The sequence below is a fragment of the Ornithodoros turicata genome, chromosome 1 (genome assembly GCF_037126465.1).
Source record: "Ornithodoros turicata isolate Travis chromosome 1, ASM3712646v1, whole genome shotgun sequence".
Lineage (NCBI taxonomy): Eukaryota > Metazoa > Arthropoda > Arachnida > Ixodida > Argasidae > Ornithodoros > Ornithodoros turicata.
Window position 1 is genome coordinate 116,686,568 of NC_088201.1, and position 26,651 is coordinate 116,713,218.

Genomic DNA, 26,651 nt, shown 5'->3' on the forward strand with positions numbered 1-26,651 from the left:
GCCTCTTCGTGTCGTTGTGAGTGAAATTGGTACTTGGCAGAAACTCGTTGCAAAATTTCTCCAACGCTGTCTAAAAGTTCTACAGCTTCCTGGTTCTCTCTCGCTACGGAATTCTGAGGAACTGATCGAGAGCTTAGAGCCCTTCCACGGTGCTCTGGTAACTATGTTTTCCCTTGATATAAAAGATTTGTATTACTCGCTGAACGTAAAGGTTGTACTCAGGACTGTCAAACATTTTATTGAAGATCAGTTGGTTGTTTTTCAGTCTGAAGTTGGTCTTTCCTGTGATGTTTTTCTCAGTATTCTAGAGTGTTATTTGAAATCTACGGTTATCTCTGTTGACGTTTCTGTTTGTTCGTTCAGAAAAATGGTGTATGCATTGGATCCGCGGTCGCTCCTGTCTTATCAGAAATTTATCTAAATACCTTGGACATTGAGCTGGACAAGCTTACGAGTTATGGGAGTCAAAAGCGTGTTTTGATTCGTCGGTTTGTTGATGATATCATTGTTATCTCTGATGCTGGTTCTATATGTGTGGATTCTACCTTACAGGCCGTTAGTACAGTAGCACCCGTGTTAAAGTTTTGTGTAAAGCAACCCTCTCATGGGATGCTGAGGTTCCTGGACCTCACATTTCATTGTAACCCGGGTTTTTGTTGGCCATATGGAAAAGAAAACTGCAAGCCGGTCCTGCCCTACTCAAGCGCACATTCTAAACTTGTTAAGTTCGGTGTTTGTACATCCCTCTTGAATGCTGCAACGAAGAAAAGCTGTTTTCATTTTGTTTGGAGTAGTTTACGGAAGCAATGTGAAAGACTCACGCAGGCCGGGTATGACAACCAATTGATTGCGAAGAGGGCCATGAAATTGCTTGAAAGTTCACAGTGTAGACCATGGAATGATGGAAACTCTCGTAATGTAGTTGTTATTCCCTATTTTCATGCAGTTGCTCACAACATTCTTGCTGTCGCTAAATATTATAATATCAAAGTAGTTTTTTCCAATACCTTTAAATTAAGTCGTTTGACCCCCTTCAGCTCTAAATCTGAATCTTGTGGCGTGAGGCACAGGAAGCCTTTTGTTCCTTGCAAGCAGAACGTTGTGTATTCTATTCCCCTTGAGTGCGGCTTTGTGTACGTTGGCCAGACGCGCCGGTGCCTCAATGACCGGATTAGGGAACATGCAGCAAATGTTGAAAGAATGGCCGGGTCTTCGGAACTGGTAGATCATTTACGGGATAGTAGAGGTTGCCAGCCTTGCTTCAAGGACACTACAGTGCTTGCGTGGGAACCCTACGCACACCGAAGGTTGTTTCGGGAATCCTTGGAGATTGCCACCAGGGGAAACGTAGTTAGCAATGCGTCTTTTATCCCTCTCGCACCCCTTCGAAGATTTTTAGCTTTTAAGTTGAGATGAACTAATAAATTTTATTGCTGTGTCTGAGAACCTACGTGTGTCGTCTTCTGTGTCCGTGTCTCTCGGTCTTCTTCATGGGTAATATGTACTTATGCTTGTTTGACGTTTATTTTTCCAGTCAATAACTTGTTATCTGCTCCTATTTAATTTCCACCTTTGTGGAAGTCTACGGAATCGCTTCGCAGGTTTGCCTCGCGGTTCCCGCTGAACGAAATATAGGGTGCTTTTTATTCGTTTCAGAATATTTATTTAAAAAGAAACTAGCGGAGGAAAACACACGCCGTTTTAGCAGCTGAGTTATATGACCAGGCGAACATTCTGTAGGACAGGGTGTGCGGCTACTTAATGACTGATTAGCTAGTACTAATTAATTAACTTATTAGTAAATGGGAAATGGGAAACTAATTTCTGGGAAATGCAAAGTAGCAGCATTGGAGCCAGTCGTTATTCAAATCCACCATCCGCATTAAACTCCCAGTAAACCAGAACTACACGTTTTTCGAGCGCGGAGACGGCGGACCGTCGCCTTATCTCAGTCGCAGAGCGATATATCTGTTGCGACACAACAGGTTAGCCCCTGCAGTCAAATCAGCTCAATCGCTCCAAAGCACGTGGACGTCTCACATGGATTGCATCTCGCTCTTTCTACGCTCGTGTGGTGCGTAGTTCTGGTTTCGGCTCATATGCATAGCGAAATTTGACAATTTATATCTCGAAGTACGTTCGCTTTTCAGGGTGTTTAATAAGGACAATGGATTTGAATAATAACTGGCTCCAATTCTGCTACCCGCATTTCCCAGAAAACATCTAGTTATTAAGTAAATTAATTAATTTTGGCTAATTAGTCACCCAGTAGGTGTATACACTTTTCTACAGGATGTTTGCCTCGCCGTATAACCTACCTGTTAAAACGGCATCTATTTTGGTCCCCTAGTTCATTTATAAAACAAAATCAATAACAAATACAAAAACACCCTGTAGTTATATTATCTGCTACAATAAAATTGAATTGAATTGAAGTCCAGGTGCTGTAGTTGACATAGTTTTGCGAAGATTATGACTACTATCTATACCTTGATTATACATGCGCTGTTTGTCAGCGATAATCGGCTTTGTGAAGTACTTACAAATGGCTTGCACAAAGACCTCCGGGAAAGCATATAAAATGTGGCTGGTGGTTACTGTTGTGTCAAACTGTGTCGCTAGCACTGTCTACTGCACCCCGTAGTACTGAACTGCCAGGCCTGTATTTTCGCTCTCTCTCTTGTTAAAGCGCGCTTCGGGTATGCGCGTACGGGAACCAGCTCGTAAACCGGAGGCTACCACGTCACGTCTCCCACATGTACTCTTATGGACCCCCATCCCTGTTTGTCAACCAATCAAGCCGATATTCTACGGCTACAAATATACGGGGTGTTTATTTTTTGCATATACAGAAGATTTATAAAAAAAAGCTACGAGAGCAGCATAGATGGTGTTTTTGCACTTGTGTTCTATGGCCATGCGGACATCCTCTCGGAGAAAGTGTGTAAATACAACATGAATAATTACCTAAATTTCATTAATTAAAGTTTCTAATTGGGGAACTTGGGCAAACGCGAGATGGCAGATTGAGAGACTATCCTAGTTGCAAGCTATTTCACGTTTCACAGGTCCTAAAACAAGCACGCGCGTTTAGAATATACATACCGGAACGTTGATATGCAAATGAGCCAAAACAAGAAACAGGCGACCGGGAGCGCGGGACGTACAGCGCTCATTTAAGGAGAGAGGGCTTTGGAGCAATGGAGATGATTGAAGTCAGCTGCCGCTTGAGTGGCCAGATAAATCGCGTTCCGGTCTAGATAGGCATCCACAGGCGAGAGTGACGCGCTCCTCAGGTCCACTTTTTTCTGTTTCGGATCATTTTCAGATCAAAATCCGTGTTGGATATTCTAACATATATTTTTTTTTAACGAGCAACTGCGTTCGACGAGGATAGTATCTCAACCCGCTATCTCGCTTTAGTCCGAACTTCTCTAATTAAAAAGTTAATTAATGAATTTCAGGTACTTAGTCATGAGATAGTTACATAAAACGGTGAACCGTAGCTGAACCATAAACCGTTCGTCTTCCTTGTGTCCGCTTTGTATAAAGGCATCACTGGTATGCTAATTTCAATGCAGGCCCCCAATATACCTAAGGCACAGGCGCTTATACTTTTTAGCCAGGCCACAAGATATTCGTCTACTTGATATTTGCTTTACCAGCGGCATGGCCGAATGGGCTAAGGCGTCCGCTCGTTGGTGGTAACCAAGGTTGTGCTGTAGACTGGGAGGTGATGGGTTCGAATCCTACCACCGGCTGTGCTGTCTGAGGTTTTCCTTGGGTTTTCCGAAGACTTTCCAGACGAATGTCGGCACAGTTCCCCTTGAAGTCGGCCCAGGACGCATACTAATCCCCCTATCCCCCACTCATTCCTGCTGTCTCCGCCTGTCCACGTCTGTACGCCGCTCATAGCCACAGTTGCTTCGCGGCGCTAACACGCAATAAAACATATATTTGCTTTGAAAAATATTACGTTCTTCGTTGATATCTATCCAACTGTCAAAGCTGAAGCGAGCAGTCGGAGGTGTCGTTACATTTATGCAAGTACAATTAGTTATTTGCCCCTCTTTTTCAGCAGGATGCTCTTATAACTTGCACGATTTATCCAAACAACGAGTAAATAGTAGATAAAAGTTCGGTTATTGCGCATGCGCTGCTCTCAACTCATTAACCGTCGTGTAAAAATGTTGCAGATGGACTCTCCTCAAGGCGGGAGTGGACCCGATGACCCTGCAGATTTGAGCAACAGTTCGACTCCCTGGAACAGGCACGGAGGAAATGTTTCCGCTGAGAAACCTCATGGTTCTCTCTTGACTGGCTGGAACAATATCATCGCGTTTTTCTTTCGCTTCGCTCTTTCAAATCCTCGTGACGCCTGTAAGTACCTGTGTGTCCCCTGCGAGGCTACGTAGTTTATCGTCCTCGGATGGAGATCGATTCAATTAGTCGGCGACGATAACCTCACATAAGCCCACAAATAAAATAAATAAATTTCAGAGCTGATGTATGCGACATAAGCACGTGTCCGACGTCAACATGTTTGCTCGTTTGGAGGTGACGAGCAGTTCGACTACATGCAGTTGAAGTGTAGTTCGGTTACTGTTGATGTAGCTGTTTAGCAATTGCAGCTGGCTAGCAAACGTCCAAGTGCACAAGTACTGTTTCGTATCTATAGCAGCTTCGCTAGAAAGTGGATGGCGGATGCACACGAGTTCCCTGCTGACTCGACTCATCATGATATGCATGGCCCAAAGCAGGCATCAAGTAGCATTAAAACGTGTACGAAATCATAAGGATTATTCTAATGCGTAAGACAACACAAAATGGTGTGACTATTTTTCGCATTTTTCCTTCCTTTGATCTTTATCTGTACGTTGTGCAGAAAGTGAGTAGATACGGCCACTGAGAATTCCGCACCTGCCGCAAAGAGATATTTTCTTTTTTGTTCTCATCGACCCTGGCGCGTCATTGGACAATCACCTACTCCTAGCCCGCCGCCGGACAGCTACCCGCTATCGCCTACACAATATTTGGCTAGCTGTGTGTGTTTGTAGAAATACAACTCTTCGCAGTCAGTCATTGGGAGGATGCACGAATAACGTATTGAAAATCTGAATGACAGCATCGAACGAAGTGTAAAGCGCTTCTTCAGAATTAAGGGAAGTTCTTCGAACGGGAATGATTTAAACTCGTATAACTCTTCGGAATAAGGGAAGGGAATGCTTCGAACTCGTGGTCCCAGAGTGCGTACTGTCAGCTAGTCTGGCCATTGTAGATGCCAAGACATAGTTTTCGAACCGCTGCAGCAATGTTGACCATTGATCGACATCGTTCGACATAAAAAACAGCAGTGTGCGGGAGGAAATCCCGGTGAATCGATGATGGGGGTGGATTCTGACTCAGATGTTCAGTGCTAGACAAAAGTTTACTGAACATCATCCGGCGCATTCCACCCTAGGAGTGATGCACTAGCAGCGAATGGGACCGTACGGACTTTAAGACATGACTGTGGGTAATCTGGTCACCTGTGTATAAGTCCGTAAGGTACCAATCGCTGCTATAACTCTGAGGAAGGAAAGCGCCGTAGCGTGTCCAGTAAGCCTTTGACCAGCCCTGTAGTATTTGATTCATGGACACCTGGCGTTCTTGCAGCACGTATTGGGCCCAAGGCTGAGCAGCAGACACTTCTCCTTCGCGTGCTTGTCATGAACGCTAATAACAATAGTAGGGCGAGTTGATATATCTGAGGCAAAAGCTACGAAAACGGCGGTTTGACAGGACGGGCGATCGCAACAGCCGCTGAATTCCAGCGAATCATTTCCCCACCGCCCTCAACTAGCGCAATACACACACCCGCGCGTGTCGTCGAAGACTTCCCATCATATCCTTTAACTATACTGGGATCGCTTGGGGAAACGTTTAGAGATTTATGGCTGACGTTGTTTCTTGGCTTGAATGACCTCCTTTCCGGGCGGGTGTGTTGGGTCCTGAGGATGGATTATTACTGAGAAATATATATATTATTACTCCCGAAATCCCAGTCACATCTGGCATACCGCAGGGCTGTGTCCTCGAACCTCTACTGTTCCTCATCTATGTGAATGACTTACCTAGTGGCCTAACGTCAACCGTCCGACTCTTCGTAGACGATTGCATCATTTATCGTAAAATCACTTCCCCTGTGGACCACTCAACATTACAAAATGACATAACACTCACACAGGAATGGTGCATATTATGGCAAATGTCCTTGAACATAAAAAAACGTTGTCTCCTGCTCTCGACAACAACTCTGCACCCTCCCCCATTTTCTTACACAATCGATAACGGCAGTCTGCCACGAGCAGATTCTTCGCATTCATCTCTCAGCAAACATGACATGGAATACACACACTGAGCACATAATCTCTAACGCTAATCGTTCACTTGGCTTTGTCCGTCGTACATTGAAGTGGACACCTCCTGACTTAAAACATTAACATATCTCACTCTCAGTCGCCCAAAACTCGTATACGCCTCCATAATATGGTATCATGCTTAAACGACCCTCATTGATAATCTTGAACGCATCCAAAACAGGGCAGCACGGTTCATATTCAACAATTACAGCAATAACCTCTCGACCTTAGCACATCGCCGTACCATTTCAAAGTTATCCCCTCTTTCATCGATTTTATATTCTCACAGATGTTTCTCACCAATCGTTCGTGCCGATTCCATACTCCCCTGTCTAGACCATACTAATAAAATCACGCGTCTTCACTGTAACACAAACGCATTATTGAAGTCATTCTTTTCGCCGCCATAGTCATTTGGAAAAACCTCTCAGAACACGGAGCCACTACTCGCGACCACCAGTCATTTCTGAACGTCACACGCCCGTTAAACTCATATACAGGCCAGGAAAAAGGGCCGGGGGCAAAAAAAAAAAGACGGAGTGCTGGACACAAATGGAACCAATTGTACGTGTTTAGTAGTTGTGTTGTCTATCCAAAAATATTTTTTCATCACCCCTTGTTAATTAATTAACGGTAATTAATTTTCTAACTTTTCAATTATAAAAGCTACGAAGTTGTCTCAATGAGAACATCTGATCTCTTCGGTCGCCTGATACCAAAGCCGTTTTCAGAACAAAAATCCGGTCGATAGATCGTTCACAAAAAATTCGTGAAGGAACACCATTTTTTTCTTTATTTTGTTCGTTGCGCATCTCTAGAGGCGCGTCTTTCCTTCACCCCCAAAACGAGACGACGAAAGAGCACACTATCGCCTCTTGCGTCCTGGAAAAAGATTAAAAGAAAACAGAAATAGCAACCCAAGATACGGGCAGTTGCGATAGAGTCACCCCATACATTTCTTTTTGTTTTGTTTCCGCAAGTTAAAACTCATCTTCGAGGCATGAAGCGGCACTGTGCTCTTTCACTCTCTCACATTGGGAATGAAGGAAATACGCGTCTTCGAGGATGCGCAATGAACAAAATAAAGAAAAAAATGGTGTTCCTTCACGAATTTTTTGTGAACGATCTCTCGAACGGATTTTTGTTCTGAATACGGCTTTGGTATCAGGCGACCGAAGAGATCAGATGTTCTCATTGGAGCAACTTCGTAGCTTTTATAATTGAAAAATTTATTATCGCTAATTAATTAACAAGGGGCGATGAAAAAAATATTTTTGGATAGACCACACAACTGCTAAGCACGTACAATTGGTTCCATTTGTGCCCAGCACTCCTCTTTTTTTTAGCCCCTGGCCCTTTTTCGGTGGGACACCCTGTATATATACTTTTTTAGATTACTTGCAAGGTGTAAGTAGTATATGGGCATGCCGGGGGAGACCGGTGGCGAGTTAGTTCTATGGGTGCCTGGTTCGAACCCCACAGCGTCTGGGACACCGTCGCGTATTTTTCCCCGCGCGCTGCAGGCGGCGCTCGGGTGGAGGCTCTTACCGGCGGGCGGAGCGTGGCCGGAGGGCTGCGTGCGCGCTTACCCGCTCACATTTCTCCGCCTGGGCCGACTTCTTTCATCATTTTTTAATCTGTGCCGATTTCAATCGCATTTTTTCCTGGCTACAATAGATGTGTGGTGGGCGGTTTACATGCAAAGGATAGACCTACACAAAAGTGCAAGTGAAAATATATTTATTAAAGTCATTAGTGTCAGGAATTATGTTATGACTCCGTCTGATGAAGAAAAACTTACCCAAAAATCTGATGCAATAGCACTGAAGGGTATCACGATTTTTTATTAGTGATAATCACGCAAGTTTTCAATTAAGCAGAAGGAGTAGCACATTTTAATCAAAGAATATATTTTTTAATCAATACGATTAGGATCAAAATTAAAAGTTTTATTATAAAAAGTCTAACATGAGCATCCTCGCGGAGTTTTAATTACAAAGTTCTGTCAGATCTACGTAACTTCATGCGCAACAGCTAATATTCCATTATTATACATTTAATCAAAGAATATATTTTTAATCAATACGATTACAATCAAAATTTAAAGTTTTATTATTATAAAAAGTCTAACATTATTATACGTGACCACCATAGTGGAGCTTTAATTACAAGTGCCGATAGATGTATGTGGACAGCAGAGAACCTGGAAGACCATGGGACACGAACACAAGAGGAAATAAAATCTATAATACTACAAAGAAGATATTCTTAATCAAAATCATTTTAACTATCATAAAATCATCCCCGTGACTTAATCTAGTCGAACCCCATACAATTTTCATTCTAAGAGACACTACAAACCTTACTTTGTTTTATGAATTCAACACAGAAAATACATTAAAAAATGAACTTCACCACACAGCACGCTCCTAGCCAACAACCAGCTCCAATAATATCTGCCCTGATTTGTTGAAGACAGGAGGCGTGCACCTGACAATTATGAACATTTTCGAGCACAATAGGGAAGATAGGTTGATTATTCCAACATTACACAATTAATCAATTTCTTATTAAGTAAACAGCATAGACATACGGAAATAATGAGAAACACGATCATCAGCTAATCACCAAACCCAAAACCCAAACCCCATCAGCGAAAACCCATCACGTAAACAAGAGGTACACAAAGGATTAATAATTGAAAAAGAATCTATCAAAATGAGAAACACGCACGGATGAATAGCGGAGAAACATTTTGAACGCCACATGATGAATAATTTAATACAGCACAGAGCTAACGCTGAATAGCAGAGAAACACTCTAGACGGCGCATCTAGCTAACGTGTAAACAACATGCAGGAAAATAATTGAAAAAAGAATCTATCAAAACGAGAAACATGCACGGATGAATAGCAGAGAAACACTCTAAACGGCGCATCTGCCAACATGTAAACAACACACAGGAAAATAATAGCGAAACAAACTATCAAACATTAATAAATTGAAATGGAAATAATATATCTTTTGAACTATCATAAAATCAACCTTGCGACCTAACAGTATAGAATTTTCATCCTACTCAGGCACTATAAACATTACCTTGACAGAGGTATCCAAACACGCAGCACACCTATGCTTTACGCAGTACAACCAGACTCGAGACCGGCGGGGTCACTCTCTCCCTCTATACAGCCCAAAGCAAAGAATCTGTTGTCAATCTATGGGATGGGGAAACCCTCTCTCTTTTTCACATTCTTTCCTCCAAAAAGGAAATATTCTTAGGGCCGGTGTACACAGGCGAAATTTTTTATTGATCGCAAATAGACATTGGAATTATTCGATTCTCAAGAACACAATAAGAATTCTATCAACAAACAATAGCACCCGAAAAAATCTAGGAATAAACGTCAATATCAATGCAAACTGGTTTTTAGAGAAACATTATCTAAGCAAATGAGAAATATTATCGGCGCAAACAATACCAAAGGAGAAACGCCGCATTTAATATATTTCAGATCAGACACAACTATTATGCATCCATTATTCTCAACTCACAAAATATCAATCGAATGAACATCTGAAGCAAAGAGAAAAAGTTAAGTTTACTAAGTGATAGAAACAATACTCATTCGAAAACGAGAATCAAATTTAATTACATCGTTTTATGATAACTTTGCAATAGTAATTTCTACATGGAGAAGCCACAAACAACTCACCTGAAATGCAAATTATTTTAAACGCTTTCTATAGCGGAAATCAACGCACACAACTTGAAAATACATTCCCAACTAGTAGAATATTTTTATTAATAACAGTCAAGTGATCATCTGAAACAAAGTCAAAAGCAGTAATTAATTTAGGCAAACATTTTTTCGTAACCACGCAGCACAAATATACATCACAGAAACATGTCTTTTTCATTCAGGATCCACTAGTGGAAACGAAGTGAGAGAGGGAAGCTGAGTTCCCGTACACTTTTGTGAAGGTTACGCCCGCAGGGAGTAGGGGACAATGGTCTTGGTACACAATCTCTAGTTGACAACAATAAACTCGCTCCCGCAAGTCAAGTTAGGGAAGGAGGGGCTCTAGCGCTGTCTTGTACGTAGAATCATTGAAATCACACATTTTTTCGTTACACATCACATCTTTTTTTGTAAATTGACTTTCATAATTCTAACGTCAGGTGGAACATTCTAAACCTGATAATAAAATTGGTGATATGTTGTCGCCATGTTTGTATTGCTTCAACAACTTGCACTTTGTTGCGACGAACTTGCACAATCTCTTATTGATGTTTCCTTTCTTTGTATGAACGTTCTTGAATGGCGTACAAGACAGTATTAGATGGAAATCGTCCGGTGGTCCACCGCAGTTGACATGTTTGTTGAGTTTCAATAAGTGATGGTACATCAGACCTTGCACAACAATATTGAACTTCTGTTCATTCGACATCCTTGACTGATAGAATAAAATAAATGTGTAGAGGTTCTAGGGTGGAATATATCACGTGATAAGATTTTTTATGTACTTTCCATTTCAACTGTTAGGTGTAATTTCAACAAATTCGTAATGAATCGTGCGATATAGACTGCTTGTATATGATAATTTGATCTGATTGCTTTCTTGATTAATGCAATGCCCATTGCAATGTTTACAATTACGTTTGGTCTAGTGTATTTCAATTCTTCGTTACCAAACCTAAAAAACTCCACCATCAATCCCAGCGGTCCTTCCGATGTTGATGTACAAATATTTTTATAACTATTGTAGATTCGGCATACAAGTTCTCGCATCTTCAATTCCATAATTTGCACCATATCTCCAAATACGACCATGTCTAGGACGTATTGAGATGCAGCGATAATTGAATCGTTTCGCGGCTCCTCCTTTTCGAAGCAACTTTTTATCAGGTCCTCCCATGACCTATGATAACGAGTACAAAATCCGTCCATCTCTTCAATGTATGGCAATTGTGTGTTCTGTTTTGTAGTGTACCTCGACATTTAATTAAATCATAATGGTGCTAATTTTATTTATTAAAATTTTATTATCAGGTTTAGTATGTTCCACCTGACGTTAGAATTATGAAAGTCAATTTACAAAAAAAGGTGTGATGTGTAATGAAAAATGCGTGTGCTTTCAATGATTCTACATACAAGACAGCGCTAGTGCCCCTCCTTCCCTAACTTGACTTGCGGGAGCGAGTTTATGGTTGTCAACTATACATTGTGTACCAAGACCATTGTCCCCTACTCCCTGCGGGCGTAACCTTAACGAAAGTGTACGGGAACTCAGCTTCCCTCTCTCACTTCGTTTCCACTAGTGGATCCTGAATGAAAAAGACATGTTTCTGTGATGTATATTTGTGCTGCGTGGTTACGAAAAAACTTTTGCCTCAATTAATTACTGCTTTTGACTTCAGATGATCACTCGACTGATATTAATAAAAATATTCTACTAGTTGGGAATGTATTTTTAAGTTGTACGCGTTGATTTCCGCTATAGAAAGCGTTTAAAATAATTTGCATTTCAGGTGAGTTGTTTGTGGCTCCTCCATGTAGAAATTACTATTGCAAAGTTATCATAAAACGATGTAATTAAATATGATTCTCGTTTTCGAATGAGTATTGTTTCTATCATTTAGTAAACTTAACTTTTTCTCTTTGCTTCAGATGTTCATTCGATTGATATTTTGTGAGTTGAGAATAATGAATGCATAATAGTTGTGTCTGATCTGAAATACATTAAATGCGGCGTTTCTCGTTTGGTATTGTTTGCGCCGACAATATTTCTCATTTGCTTAGATAATGTTTCTCTAAAAACCAGTTTGCACTGATATTGATGTCTATTCCTAGATTTTTTTGGGTGCTATTGTTTGTTGATAGAATTCTTATTGTGTTCTTGAGAATCGAATAATTCCAATGTCTACTTGCGATCAATAAAAAATTTCGCCTGTGTACACCGGTCCTAAGAATATTTCCTTTTTGGAGGAAAGAATGTGAAAAAGAGAGAGGGTTTCCCCACCCCATAGACTGACAACAGATTCTTCGCTTTGGGTTGTATAAAGGGAGAGAGTGACCCCGCCGTTTCCCCCTCTCACTTCGAATCCACTATTGGGTCCTGAATGAAAAAGACGTGTTTCTGTGTTGTATTTGTGCACGTGGTTAGGAAAATGTTTGCCTAAATTAATTACTGCTTTTGACTTTGTTTCAGATGATCACTCGATTGATATTAATAAAAAATATTCTACTAGATTGGAATGTATTTTTGAGCTGTGTGCGTTGATTTTCACTGTAGCAAACTTTCACATTAATTTGCATTTCGGATGAGTTGTTTGGTTGCGGGTTCTGCGTGTAGAAATTACTATTGCAAAGTTATCATAAAGCGATGTAATTAAATTTGATTCTCGTTTTCGAATTAGTATTGTTTCTATCACTTAGTAAACTTAACTTTTTCTCTTTGCTTCAGATGTTCACTCGATTGATATTTTGTGAGTTGAGAATAATGTATGCATAATAGTTCTGTCTGATCTGAAATACATTAAATACGGCATTTCTCGTTTGGTATTGTTTGCGCCGATAATATTTCTCATTTGCTTAGATAATGTTTCTCTAAAAACCAGTTTGCATTGATATTGACGTCTATTCCTAGATTTTTTGGGTGCTATTGTTTGTTGATAGTATTCTTATTGTGTTCTTGAGAATCGAATAATTCCAATGTCTATTTGCGATCAATTTCGCCTCTGTACACCGGTCCCAAGAATATTTCCTTTTTGGAGGAAAGAACGTGAAAACGAGAGAGGGTTTCCCCACCCCATAGATTGACAACAGATTCTTTGCTTTGGGCTATATAGAGGGAGAGAGTGACCCCGCCGGTCTCGAGTCTGGTTGTACTGTGTAAAGCATAGCTGTGCTGCGTGTTTGGATACCTCTGTCAAGGTAATGTTTATAGTGCCCGAGTAGGATGAAAATTCTATATTGTTAGGTCGCAAGGTTGATTTCATGATAGTTCAAAAGATATATTATTTCCATTTCAATTCATTATTGTTTGACAGTTTGTTTCGCTATTATTTTCCGGTGTGTTGTTTACATGTTGGCAGATGCGCTGTTTAGTGTGTTTCTCTGCTATTCTTCCGTGCATGTTTCTCGTTTCGATAGATTGTTTTTCAATTATCTTCCTGCATGTGTCTGTTGTTTACACGTTGGCAGATGCGCCGTTTAGAGTGTTTCTCTGCTATTCATCCTTGCATGTTTCTTGTTTTGATAGATTATTTTTCCAATTATTTTCCTGCATGTTGTTTACACGTTGGCTAGATGCGCCATTTAGAGTGTTTCTCTGCTATTCATCCGTGCATGTTTCTCGTTTTGATAGATTATTTTTCAATTATTTTCCTGTATGTTGTTACACGTTGGCAGATGCGCCGTTTAGAGTGTTTCTCTGCTATTCAGCGTTAGCTCTGTGCTCTATTAAATTATTCATCATGTGGCGTTCAAAGTGTTTCTCCGCTATTCATCCGTGTGTGTTTCTCGTTTTGATAGATTCTTTTTCAATTATTAATCCTTTGTGTACCTCTTGTTTACGTGATGGGTTTTGGTTCTCTATTAGCTGATGATCGTGTTTCTCATTATTTCCGTATGTCTATGCTGTTGACTTAATAAGAAATTGATTAATTGTGTAATGTTGGAATAATCAACTTATCTTCCCTATTGCGCTCGAAAATGTTCATAATTGTCAGGTGTACGCCTCCCGTCTTCAACAAATCAGGGCAGATATTATTGGAGCTGGTTGTTGGCTAGGAGCGTGCTGTGTGGTGAAGTTCATTTTTTAATGTATTTTCTGTGTTGAATTCATAAAACAAAGTAAGGTTTGTAGTGTCTCTTAGAATGAAAATTGTATGGGGTTCGACTAGATGAAGTCACGGGGATGATTTTATGATAGTTAAAATGATAGATTATTCTCCTCCTCTGTTGTTTTGATTGAGAATATCTTCTTTGTAGTGTTATAGATTTTATTTCCTCTTGTGTTCGTGTCCCATGGTCTTCCAGGTTCTCTGCTGTCCACATACATCTACCGGCACTTGTAATATTAAAGCTCCACTATGGTGGTCACGTATAATAATGTTAGACTTTTTATAATAATAAAACTTTTAATTTTGATTGTAATCGTATTGATTAAAAACATATTCTTTGATTAAATGTATAATAATGGAATATTAGCTGTTGCGCATGAAGTTACGTACATCTCACAGGACTCTGTAGTTAAAACTCCGTGAGGATGCTCATGTTAGACCTTTTATAATAAAACTTTTTTTTTATCCTAATCGGATTGATTAAAAAATATATTCTTTGATTAAAGTGTGCTACTCCTTCTGCTCAATTGAAAACTTGCGTGATTATCACTAATAAAAAATTGTGATACCCTTCAATGCTATTGCATCAGATTTTTGGGTAAGTTTTTCTTCATCACACGGAGTCATAACATAATTCCTGACACTAATGACTTTAATAAATATATTTTCACTTGTACATTTGTGTATGTCTATTCTTTGCATGTAAACCGCCCACCACACATCTATTGTAGCCGGGAAAAATGCGATTGAAATCGGCACAGATTAAAAATGATGAAAGAAGTCGGCCCAGGCGGAGAAATGTGAGCGGGTAAGCGCACACGCAGCCCTCCGGCCACGCTCCGCCCACCGGTAAGAGCCTCCACCCGAGCGCCGCCTGCCGCGCGCGGGGAAAAATACGTGACGGTGTCCCAGACGCTGTGGGGTTCGAACCAGACACCCATAGAACTAACTCGCCACCGGTCTCCCCCGGCATGCCCATATACTACTGGTGTATTCACTATGTTCGTGTTGCTCAATGGTATACTAACCCTTTTTGTATTCTGTCCTTTTTTCGTTGCTTTTTTTCGTTCTTTTTTCACTTGATTGCAAAAGTTCACTGTATTTTTTATTTTATATGCTTACTGTATTTTTTCACTGTAACTACTGCAATTGCAACTCTGTTTCCCTACCCCTCCGGGTCGTAAGGGCCCTTGTGGTAAAATAAATAAACAAATAAATAAAGTTTCTAATTTACAGCCGTGTTCTGATAGTCTTTGGCGCTGACCAGTTTGACGGATGTATACCTTCCCTCACGCAAGCGCGGACTCATTATATCACTTTCCGTTGATAAAAATGTCCAGTTTTCTGGGTTTCGTTTCCGATTATGATAAAAGGTTCGACATCTGCGGTAGCTTAAAAGTACCACATAATAGCCCGCCGCAAGACTGCGACGCTTGTCTCTTTATGCGGTGAGAAACACTGTGGGATTTCCGCTTGAGCTCGTTAACTTGCGCTGTTTGCATGCGTCACAAGGACGCGTAGGCCCAGCTGATAACGATTCAAAACCACGGTTTTCCAATTTATTCATTTAAGCACCCTCAGGGCATCAAGACAGAGGGGAGGAGCAATAACGTAATGTAAGGAGGTAGTGGAAGTGACGATACAGATATAAGCAATAACCACAAAGCCCATGTTACAGGAAAATAGTCACATAATGTTTCTTTTCTTTTCTTTTTTAATGTCTCACCATTGAAAGCGGCGTTTCAAGAAAAAGTGTCGGTGTCGATACGGGCAAAACGTGAAGAAGGATGTACGTGTAGGAGAACGAAAGTGGAGAGTTGAGATTAAGGGAAAGAAGACCACGGAGCGGATGCCAATGCGCGCGCGACGCGGCGCGTGAAGTCACAGAGAGGATGACATCTGCGGAAGCGACGTGGGCGAGTCGGAACTTGTGTGTGTGCGAGACGCGTATAGGCTGAATTCAATGAAGTGTGAACCGAGTACGAAACGACGTAGGCGCCAAAAGAAGTTCGATTCTTCGCGAATGCGTCGAGCGGTCGAAACCGAGGAACAACGCAAGCAACGTCAGGCATCGGATGCCGCTGCTCAGCGCGCAAAGCGGGCGAACGAGATGGAGGAACAGCGATAGTAGCGTTCCCAAATGCGTGGAAGAAGTGGAAGGAGGCATGCGCCGCTATTGTGGCTGGCTAGTGAGTAACAGGGGTAACATAGTTAGGGGTAGATTGCGGTCGGTAGGGGTGGATAGTGGTAGTGGGTGGGTCGGCTGAATACTGACGCATTTCCGCCGCATTAGTTGCGTTAATCGCCCTTACAATGAAATCAAGGAAAGGTACACTGCGTTACCTGGCGCTTTGAACACACTACAGAATGGTGCTCACTGCATTAACTCAACAACTCAATGCATTAAGTTTGACTGCAATTGCTCCATGAAGCACGTCTTCATTTCAGTGTTCCTACGGCAGTTTACTGACGAGACTGACGTGCTGGACACACTTGACTTGGTAAGCAAACAGTTTGTTTTTGCGTCATTTTCCGCAGTGTTATGTAGTTGTACCTTCAGTTTCCATCCAGATTTGATAGGCGTTTGGATAGGGCAAGATTTGACAGACTCAACAGGAGCGACCTGCGGGATGCTGCTGCAACATTGCGAAAAAGTGGAATAGAAATGAGGAACCTGTCAACGTAGCATTATCCGAAACGCGTTGCCCTCCTGTCGCACATTAATAGTTCAGATGGTGTCTGTGCCACATGGATGTCCTGGTTCTTTAGCGACCGCTGTGACTTTCGTTTGATACACGTTCACTATTCACGTTGTGATCACGTCAGAAAGTGGTACCATGCGAGAGAATTAGATCCTTGCGAAAGAAACTATACTGGGCCTAAATGTACTAAACCGAATCAGAAAGTCAACCAGCTCACTGTTTCGTGCAACTAAAATATGAGTACAATCTTAGATTTGGCGCCAGATCACTACGACGATATTGAATAAAGATGTGTTCGTTTTATCATCCCCGAGAGACAGCGATACACTTCAAGTCATAACACACATTGCATTTTATACAAAGGCTATAGGGCAGTGAATCATGTCATACTCTCGTATAACAGCAAAGTGAAAGTAAGTATCAGATTGCAAAGGAAGCACACGTGATGCTAAAGTTGTATTGAGGTGCATGGGGGGTAAAGACGAAAACAGGTATAGATAAAATATAAAGCACTGCTAAAAGTAATTTAGTCGTGTATGCTGACGTATACTGACGATGTTTTGTATCGTGTAAGGACACAGTGCTATCCAGCCTTGTCTAATGATTTGCGTATAACTAGCACTCCACATGCACAGAGCGATTTCTGTGAACCCGTGCAATGAAATCGATGCAGTTATTGTACTATTTTATACCAATCTGTTTCAGTACTTCCAGTTCGAACCCACGTTGTTCGTCATGTACCTATGCGGCATATTTTACGCAATTGCTGGCCTCATCTGCAGTGTTGCTTACATCCAACTTCGACGACGCAAGTACTGCGGCGGAGACCGAACCCAGGATCTCTCTGAGAATATGCGATGCATTGTACAGATCTACAACATTAGCTTCATACTGACGCTAGGACTCGTCTTGTGAGTTCACGCTATGTTACTCAAGGTTTTCATGGAGGGCTGGGTATTTTTAAACCTCCGTGTTTTGTTTCTCTGCTCCGCTCCTGTCCGGCAGATCTACGCCGCTAATGACGCGTCTAGCAGAAGACGACTAATTCACGTCCCTGGTCGACGTTAGATGAGGTTGACGAGATGACGTTGTGATTGGTTTGTGTTAAATGTGGCTATGTTAATTAGAAAAACAATTAACTGCAAGATTTCTCACAAATTTTTACTGCTGGCGTGTACCGGTTATAACATTGAACTGTGAGGCATATACAAATACAGCACGTAAAAAAATCAGAAATTAACCCTAATTTTGGGAAATGAAATCTGATTACATCTTGTTACGATGCTATCAGTATTGATATGCAAGGAGGTCACAAAAGCGGACGACGAAGAAAAAGTGACCATCAACAAAGGACATGGTTTTCCGTGTGATTCTACAACATATCTGTCTGAATGCCTCAAGCTGCTGAATGTGACATCACGGAAAAGAGGTCTCTGTGGACCGAAATTCTTAAACAATTTTCCAACAAATTTTTACGCATCACAAGGGAATCAAACGAGTTTTTAGCGGTGTCCCGCTAAGGACACTGCGATAGCTCACCACTGCAGTCTTTTTTTTTAATTCTGTGTTAACGCCGCAAAGCAAGTGTGGCTGTGAGCAGCGTACCGATGTGGACCGATGGAGACAGGACAGAAGGAATGAGTGGGTGACATTGGGTTAGTATGCGTACTGGGCCGACTTCAGGGGAACTGCACCGACATTCGTCTGGAAAGCCCTTAGAAAATCCGGGAGGCGGGGAACCTCATACAGCACAGCCTGTGGTAAGATTCGAAACCACCACCTCTCAGTCTTCAGCACGACCTTGGCTGCCACCGACGGGCGGGATGCCTTAACCCACTCGACCATGCCGCTGGTACAGTTTGGGACAAAAGTTTACAGCACACGCGAGCGACGTACTTTTTCTTCGGTGAGACACCCCAGCGGTTGGCGGAAACGGTGTTTCGAAGGGGTGGAAGGGTTGGCTGCTAGTGACGTAGAGTAGTAGTTCCGGTGTCGCTTGGTGTGCCTGAAAGGGAAGCTACCACTGTGTGTCACTAGCAGAGCACTCTTTCCACCCCTCCGAAACAGGGAAGTCACCCGCGTCCGGCGGCCGCTAGGGTGTCGCACCAAAGAAAAAGTATGCCGCTCGCGCGTTCCGTAAACTTGACTGAGCACCACATCCCACAGAAACATCAAAAGAATGCTATCCTAACCAAAATTCTCGCGACAGAGGACCCAAAGCTTTCGCGAAGCTCGCAGAGCCTTATTACAAAGAAGGAAGCTCTCGCACTCTGAAGCTCTCGAAGTATGCACTATGCATGTCATTAATATGTGATGACGTGCGAAATATGCATTTATACCCCTTGAATGCGCCCCAACCATGACCAAAAGTGATTATTCATTGTCCACATATGAAACCATTTCCATGAAAATCTGCGCTCTACGAATAAGTTTTCCTCAGTCTTGAGTTAGTGGCACTAACTGAAGACTGAGGAAAACTTACTCGTAGTCCTCATCCACTCTGCTCTGCACTAACTTAGTGCACAACAGAACACACAACTACAGCACAATACATAGGGTGCATCAAGAAAGGTGGGCCAAAGTTTACATAAAGCCACGTCCCTTTTTTCTTCGGAAACTACGCTGCATAGACGTATTTGCGGTGTGGCCTACTTCGCGAGGTAATATTGCCGTAACAGCCTGCCTTAATGAGCTTTCGTAATTAATTCCGTTAGTTAATAAAAATGGTCGGTGGTTTCAATTATGAAGCTGTACAGTAGAGCCCTGAGGACACGCACCTGCTAAAATGGAAACTGAAATGAGCTCATACGGTGCACCGTGACTGATAGAAAGACACAAAATGTTCAATCCTCGTTCATCCATGCACTTGCTGCTGTTCCGCTATGCGTGATATACCCCGCTCTGTTGTGCAATGAATTCAAGGTAAACTGATCATTGCTGTCCTGCCCAGAAGTGCCAACGACAAACAAGAGCGGGACAAGCAAGAAATAGAAAGAAGAGCCACAACTGCACTTTTGGGTGGGTGTGCACCACAAGGTGGGTGTACACCACAAATCGAGGAACAGCCTGCCGGCAGACGAGAGAGTGGGATACAGCGAGGGAGAGACAATAAGGCCACAAGGCCACTGCCGGACACATGCCGACTTTGTTTCCGCCACATGTGTCGTGTCACTTCCATGCTGCTCGTTCCAGTTTTTTTTGCGGATTTTAGACCTCAAGACGATCAAGTTAAACTGCCGAGCCGTTTTCATTATTTAGGAAATATATCTATGAAAGTTCATTACCACTGCACGAACCTGGCACTAACACAAGTTGTACATATGCCGACTAGAGGAAGTTCTGTTCTGGATTTCATTTTCACTGGTTGTTCTATGGGGAGCTATGATGATGTTGTTGAGGGTGGCATATCAGACCACAAACTAGTGTTGTTCACCAGCGAATTAACCTAGCGACCATAAGCTAACTCAACGACGCGGAATTGGCGTGCATAACTTTAACAGTGTCGATGACTTGTCTATTCTGAATGCTTTGGGAATTAATTTGAATGCATTCAAATTAATTCATGTGGGAATAATTTAAGGACTTGCTGTTTATTGTCTTAATGCATCTCTTCCCATGTCTCGGAAGAGAACTTGACGTAAATACCTGTGAGCAGTTTTGGTCGTTTCTCTCCACAGCTAAAGATATATTTCACAGCTAAATATATATGGTTGACACAATATTGTTAAACGGTGGGATTGTGACAGATCCGTTGCTCATTGACCGTTGGTCCGTTGGTCATCGTCCGACCGTTGGTCATTCACCGTCCAACTGAACAGATATTTTCACATGAGACAATTGATGTTCTGAGGCTGGAACACACAGAAGGGACAAATACTTCCAGTGACTTCCATCCTTCATAGATATTTGCAGTCCCTCTCCGCGCAGCGCGGTAAGTTTATATCAGAGAAAGAATTGAGGACGGAGTCAACAATGCAAGACATAAAAATACCTGAAGAGGCGATTTTACCAAATGTGACTAAATGTTAAGGATAAAAGATCTGGGCCAGACAATATCACAAATGCATTTTTAGAATGATACATAGGGTGGGTTTCGAAATGTGTATATGTTATTTTTACCTCGTCTTTTGCTCGGTCAACTTTACCAGGCGATTGGTTGTGTGCGAGAGTAGTTCCGGTTATTAAAAGTGGGGACAAATTACTTGTTACCAATTATAGACCCAATTCGCTCTCAAGTACGTGTTGAAAGTTACTGGAAGATATCGTGCATAAAATGAATAACCATTTCTTGGAAGAAAAAAAAAATTGTCAACATGGCTTCCTTAAAAAAATCAACTGTTACTCAGCTGGTTGCTACAGTACATGAGTTTTCACGGATGATTGAGAAAAATGCCAAACTGGTGTAACTTTTTAGACTGCGAATACATTTCATTCCGTCTCCTATCCAACCCTTATTTTCAAACTGAGGAGTATACGGATATACCACCGCGTCTTCAACTCGATTTCAGATTATTTAAGCAACCAATAAGTGGACATCTCTACAGCAGGTCGTTTCGTCAGGGGTGCCGCAGGGTTGAGTACTTGGACCTTTACTGTTCGTTATTTACATTAATGATATAATAGACGTAGTAGATCCTAACATAGAGATAAGGTTATTTGCGATGGCTGTGTCATGTACTGCGCTATACAGGGTGTCCACGCTAAGTGTGAACAGATTTTTAAAAAATATATCGATCACTTTTTCCGAGATGAAATCAATTGCAATATAGCATATGCTCAAGGGCACTCCCTAGGGGCATAAACAGACTCCCATGGCAATGTCTTAATTAACTTTCAATAATTAACTTTTTAATTATAAAAGCTATATAGTTGCTCCAATGAAAACATGAGATCTCTTGGGTCACCAGATACCAAAGCCGTTTTCAGAACAAAACTCCGTTCGATAGATCGTCCGCAAAAAATTCGTGAAGGAACGCCATTTTTTTTTCTTTATTTTATTCATTGCGCATCTCTAGAGACGCATCTCTAGAGACGCGTCTTTCCTTCGCCCCCAATACGAGAGGATGATATCGCCTCTTGCGTCCTGGAAAAGGATTAAAAGAAAACAGAAAATGCAGCCCAAGATAAGGGCAGTCGCGATAGAGTCACCCGATAGATTTGTGTTTTTGTTTTGTTTCCGCAAGTTAAAGCTAACCTTCGACGCATGAGTTGGCACTGTGCTCTTTCACTCTCTCACACTGGGGGTAAAGGAAAGCCGCTTCTTTGAAGATGCTTAATAAACCAAATAAAGGAAAAAATGGGGTTCCTTCACGAATTTTTTGCGGACGATCTACCGAACGGATTTTTTTACTGAAAACGGTTTTGGTATCTGGTCACCGAAGAGATCAGATGTTCTCATTGGAGCAACTTCGTAGCTTTTATAATTAAAAAGTTAATTATTGAAACTTAATTAAGATATTGCCTTAGGAGTCTGTTAATGCCCCCCTAGGGAGTGCCCTTCAGCATATGCTATATTGCAATTGATTTCATCTCGGAAAAAGTGATATATTTTTAAAAAATCTCTTCACACTTAGCGTGGACACTCTGTATATCATCCTTACATGATGCTTCTCGTCTAATTGTTGACCTACAAAGAGCAGCTGGCTGGTGTGAGAGCTGGGGCGTGAAGATTAATTATAACAAGAGATTCGACATGTCAATAACTCTGATAAGGCACCTGTCATGATACCCTATGACGTCCATGGCAGAGCTCTCATGAAAGCTAATGAGTGTAGGGTGATTTCATCTCAATACAGGCAAGCCCGTCCGTCCAGGCCCTTCGATTTTGTTACATATTTTTTATGTGAAAGCAACATCTTTGTGATGAACATTGGTACAAATTTCGAACTTGAAATCGGAGCGCATGACTGTGCTTCATCAGCGAGCACTAGGGCCGAAGTTTGAGACAACCCGATGCGCCCTACGTTCAAGTGACCGGGACGACATTTTTTCTACTCGTTCTCTACATACCGGACTGTAACTCTGTTGCATAGCCAGATACCTACTGCCACGCGTTCGCTTGAGAAAAAATCGCAAAAATGCCGTAATGCGCGTTTTCGTGTGAAATTTGTAGCCTTCCTGTCGGGAAAGTGGACATTAGACCGAAGTGATTTTTACACTGAAGGATAGCCTATTAAGTGCGCTTTCTAACGGTATGCTGTTAAAGACTGTGAATGATAAGGCTAGGGCGGTATGAGGGAGCAAACCGGGATCACCCTCGAAAATTACGCCGACTTCACAGATCAATTTCTCGAAAACCCCACGGTTTATTTTCTAAAAAAAAAATTTAATTCATTCATCATGCTATTGCCTTTGAAGCGGTATAAATTTTGTAGGGACCAAAAACATTCGACAACCATAACGGAGCGAAAAGGCGACACATGGTACGCAGTGACATCTCACAGACGTACGGCTGGATTAATAGAGCACAGGCGTGCTCTAACGTGTGGATATCCACGTTACCGTTTATTTCCTGCGTTCCACATGCAGGAGAATAATCCTTAGCAGTTTCTTGCACCGTCACCGTGTAGGCGTTTTTTATCTAAATGGGATCTCACGCAAAAGGCGAAGAAGATGCTGCCAGCCTTCCGGCTCTTTCCTTGCATTTCGCTTCGCTTTGCATTCATCCACCTATCACGCGTCGACGCATCTTTGATGAACGCACGTCCGGCTTCCAAAGCCACGTCTTGGGAGGTCGTTTTCATTAGCTCTGTCGCCGGATTGCTGTACTTCACAACCAAACACTTCTTTTCCTGTGTGCTTCGTAGACGTGCTAACGAATATGACCTTGCCAGCTTACCTTGTGGCTACTACTCACCGGGGGAGCGGGTCGAGCTGAAACAAACGCGTGTTCTTGGTTGTGTCCGAAGTGAAGACTCCAAAGCATTTCGTGTCCCTGTTCGATATGATACCATGTCTCGACTCGTCCACAGTACGGAACGTGTCTACTGTGCGGAGTACGCACGACGACATCATAGGAGGATCTACACGCAGCTCGGCTTCGTGTCTGTTTCATGCTTCGACATAGATGCACTGAAGCAAGGTCTCAGCTCGGATGGCAGTGGTGCAGTCAATGATGAAGACCAGTTGTGCAAGAACTGCGCACCAGACGCAGAGTACGTTCAGAGCGCATAAATTGTTGCTGAAGTTAACGAGAGTAGTTCCACTGCGAATACTGATGTGTCTCCACTGCGGAAGCCAACGGCAGTAAAACAGGAACGAGTAGCGTCGTACGTTTCGCGTAAAAAGAAAGAAGTTGGCGATGCATTAAGCAAGACAATAAGCCGCAAAACCACGAGTGAGGCAGATGTGGCGGCTCGTGGACGACGATGAAGACGTGCCTCTGCTGGCGCGCGGCACTGCCCCTGCCAGCCAGTTCTACCGGCACTGTCCTAGCGTGAGGCCACGACCATCTGCCCGCTGGGACATTCCATCATCGCGGGTCAGGACTCATGTAGGGGAAAACCACCTCCTCTACATTTGGTGACCCGAACAACGAACAGCATGTTTGGCGTAATTCGGCCATGCAACATCCTAAATTTTTCGGCAAACCAGCAGCGAACCACCCTCTAGCAGGCAAGGCGCACCGGGACCATTGTTCCACAGGGACCCGCAGGGAGACCACAGTAACCTGAGCTTCCGGCCTCCACCTGCTTCTTGATGGTCCTCCCCGGCACTTCTCTGGCGGCAACCGGCATTCACGCTGTCGCACCGGTCACGGTACTGTCGCCCACTCAGCAACGCACTCACTCAGCAACAATCAACGCTCAGCAGCAATCACTCAACGCACTCAATAACCGCTCAACGCGATCAGCAGCCTGTCAACGTAATCAGCAACTACTCAAGCACCCAACCACTCAACCAATCAGCACTCGCATCTCATCACTGGAACCCGCCCGGATCGCAGCGCTCTTGTTCCCGCCATCCCGCTGCTGCTGCATCAGTCACAAGCCGTGTGTCGAGTGGTCTACCATCCACGAGTCTTCCTCATTCTCCTCTGCATGGTATTGACTCGGACCTCATTCGCATGCACCGCTCCGCGTCTCAGGGGGGAGTGATGTGGCCGCTCGTGGACGACGGTGAAGACGTGCCTCTGCTGGTGCGCGGCACTGCGCCTGCCAGCCAGATCTAGCGGCACCGTCCTAGCGTGAGGCCACGACCATCTGCAGGCTGGGACATTCCATCATCGCCGGTCAGGACTCATGTAGGGGAACACCACCTCCTCTACACATTTAATGTGGATGAGCCTGCGACGTCCGATGCAAGTTGTTCGAGCTGCTCTACCTACGTACAAAATATCAGGAGCGCGTACAGAAGTGTACCTGGCATCAACAGCGGTGTCAACTCCTAACACTTCTTGACGAAAGTATGGCAGGGAAAGAAGCGTTGAAACTAATCCCAGAAGTCACAAAATACGTCATAGAGAAATAAAGAGCTGTAAGGGCGAAGCAAGCTGAGTGGGCAATGCTCGTGAAGTACACGGGACACCCTGTCAGCGAAGCTGACGTAGTTACTGTGCTGAAATACTATCTCCAAGACGAGATGGACTGTACTGTCCAAAGCTCTAACAACAAGGATGTTATCCACGTAACGTATCCACTGGAAGACGGCGAGAGAGTGGCTGTGACGAAAAGGTTTATGACACGCACCATATGTGAAACCTTTAACCTGTTTAAGAGCGCTCATCCGTGTATCAAGATGGGAATGGCGAAGTTTTATACACTCCGGCCCAAGTGGGTGCAGACAGTCCGACGTCAACAGCAGTGTGTGTGCTCGTACTGTGCGAATTTCGACTTGGTCATCGCAGGTAGCAACAGTGCTTCATCCGCGCAGCTAAAGGGAGAGGACCTAAAAACGATGTCTATGTGTGATCAGCAACAAGATGCCTGCTTTTCCCAAGCCTACACACTCTACGCAGGGGCCAAAAAGATTTCTCTGCAGAAATTGAAGATACAGCGGGACGACGACGTTGATCTAGCCATCTGGGAAAATGGAGATCTCATAACGAAGACGCTAAAAGTACCACAATTTATTAAGCAAGTCAAGAAGTGCACCGCTGTTTACATCAAGCACGAACACATACGCAACGTCCAGAGGAACGCCATCTGGAACGATGTCGACGATGTCGACGAACACGACGTCACGTCGTGTTGCACTTTGATTTTGCCGAAAACTGCTCAGTGAATCTATCAAGCGAGGTCCAGGGACGGTACGGGAAAACAGATCAAATTTCTTTATTCACTTGCGTTGCAACAACTCCTGTGTTGACAACGAGCTTCGCAACGGTGAGCGACGATATGTCCCACGACACGGCGCACGCACTTCTAGCCCTGGACAGGATAGTTGAGGCCTTGGAAGAAATCCTACCTGTGTTCACGCATCTCATCTACATCTCAGACGGTGCATCTGCGCACTTCAAGAATTGGTATCAGCTGTACGAGATGACGAAGAACAAGCTGCTAGTGAGATGGTTGTATTTTGCTAGTGGTCACGGCAAAAATGCCTGTGATGGTGTTGGCGGTTCCCTGAAACATATGGCAAGCTTACACAACATGCGGTGTACAACGAATGCAACAACTCAGGGAAAAGAGGCGCTGACGCCAGGAATTAAACCTGGGTCTTCTGATTTCCGGACAGATATGCTACCACTACATCACACCA

The 26,651-nt window shown here is 43.0% G+C and overlaps 1 protein-coding gene across 1 annotated transcript in view; it reads left to right on the forward strand.

The window, feature by feature from the left end:
• LOC135383963 (uncharacterized) overlaps window positions 1-26,651 on the forward strand; it is a 298,299-nt gene that overhangs the window by 31,259 nt on the left and 240,389 nt on the right. Inside the window, exons 2-4 of the mRNA XM_064613239.1 lie at window positions 4,197-4,380; window positions 16,699-16,751; window positions 17,658-17,863. Coding sequence (XP_064469309.1) covers window positions 4,197-4,380; window positions 16,699-16,751; window positions 17,658-17,863 — 443 coding nt within the window. The remainder of the gene's footprint in view (window positions 1-4,196; window positions 4,381-16,698; window positions 16,752-17,657; window positions 17,864-26,651) is intronic.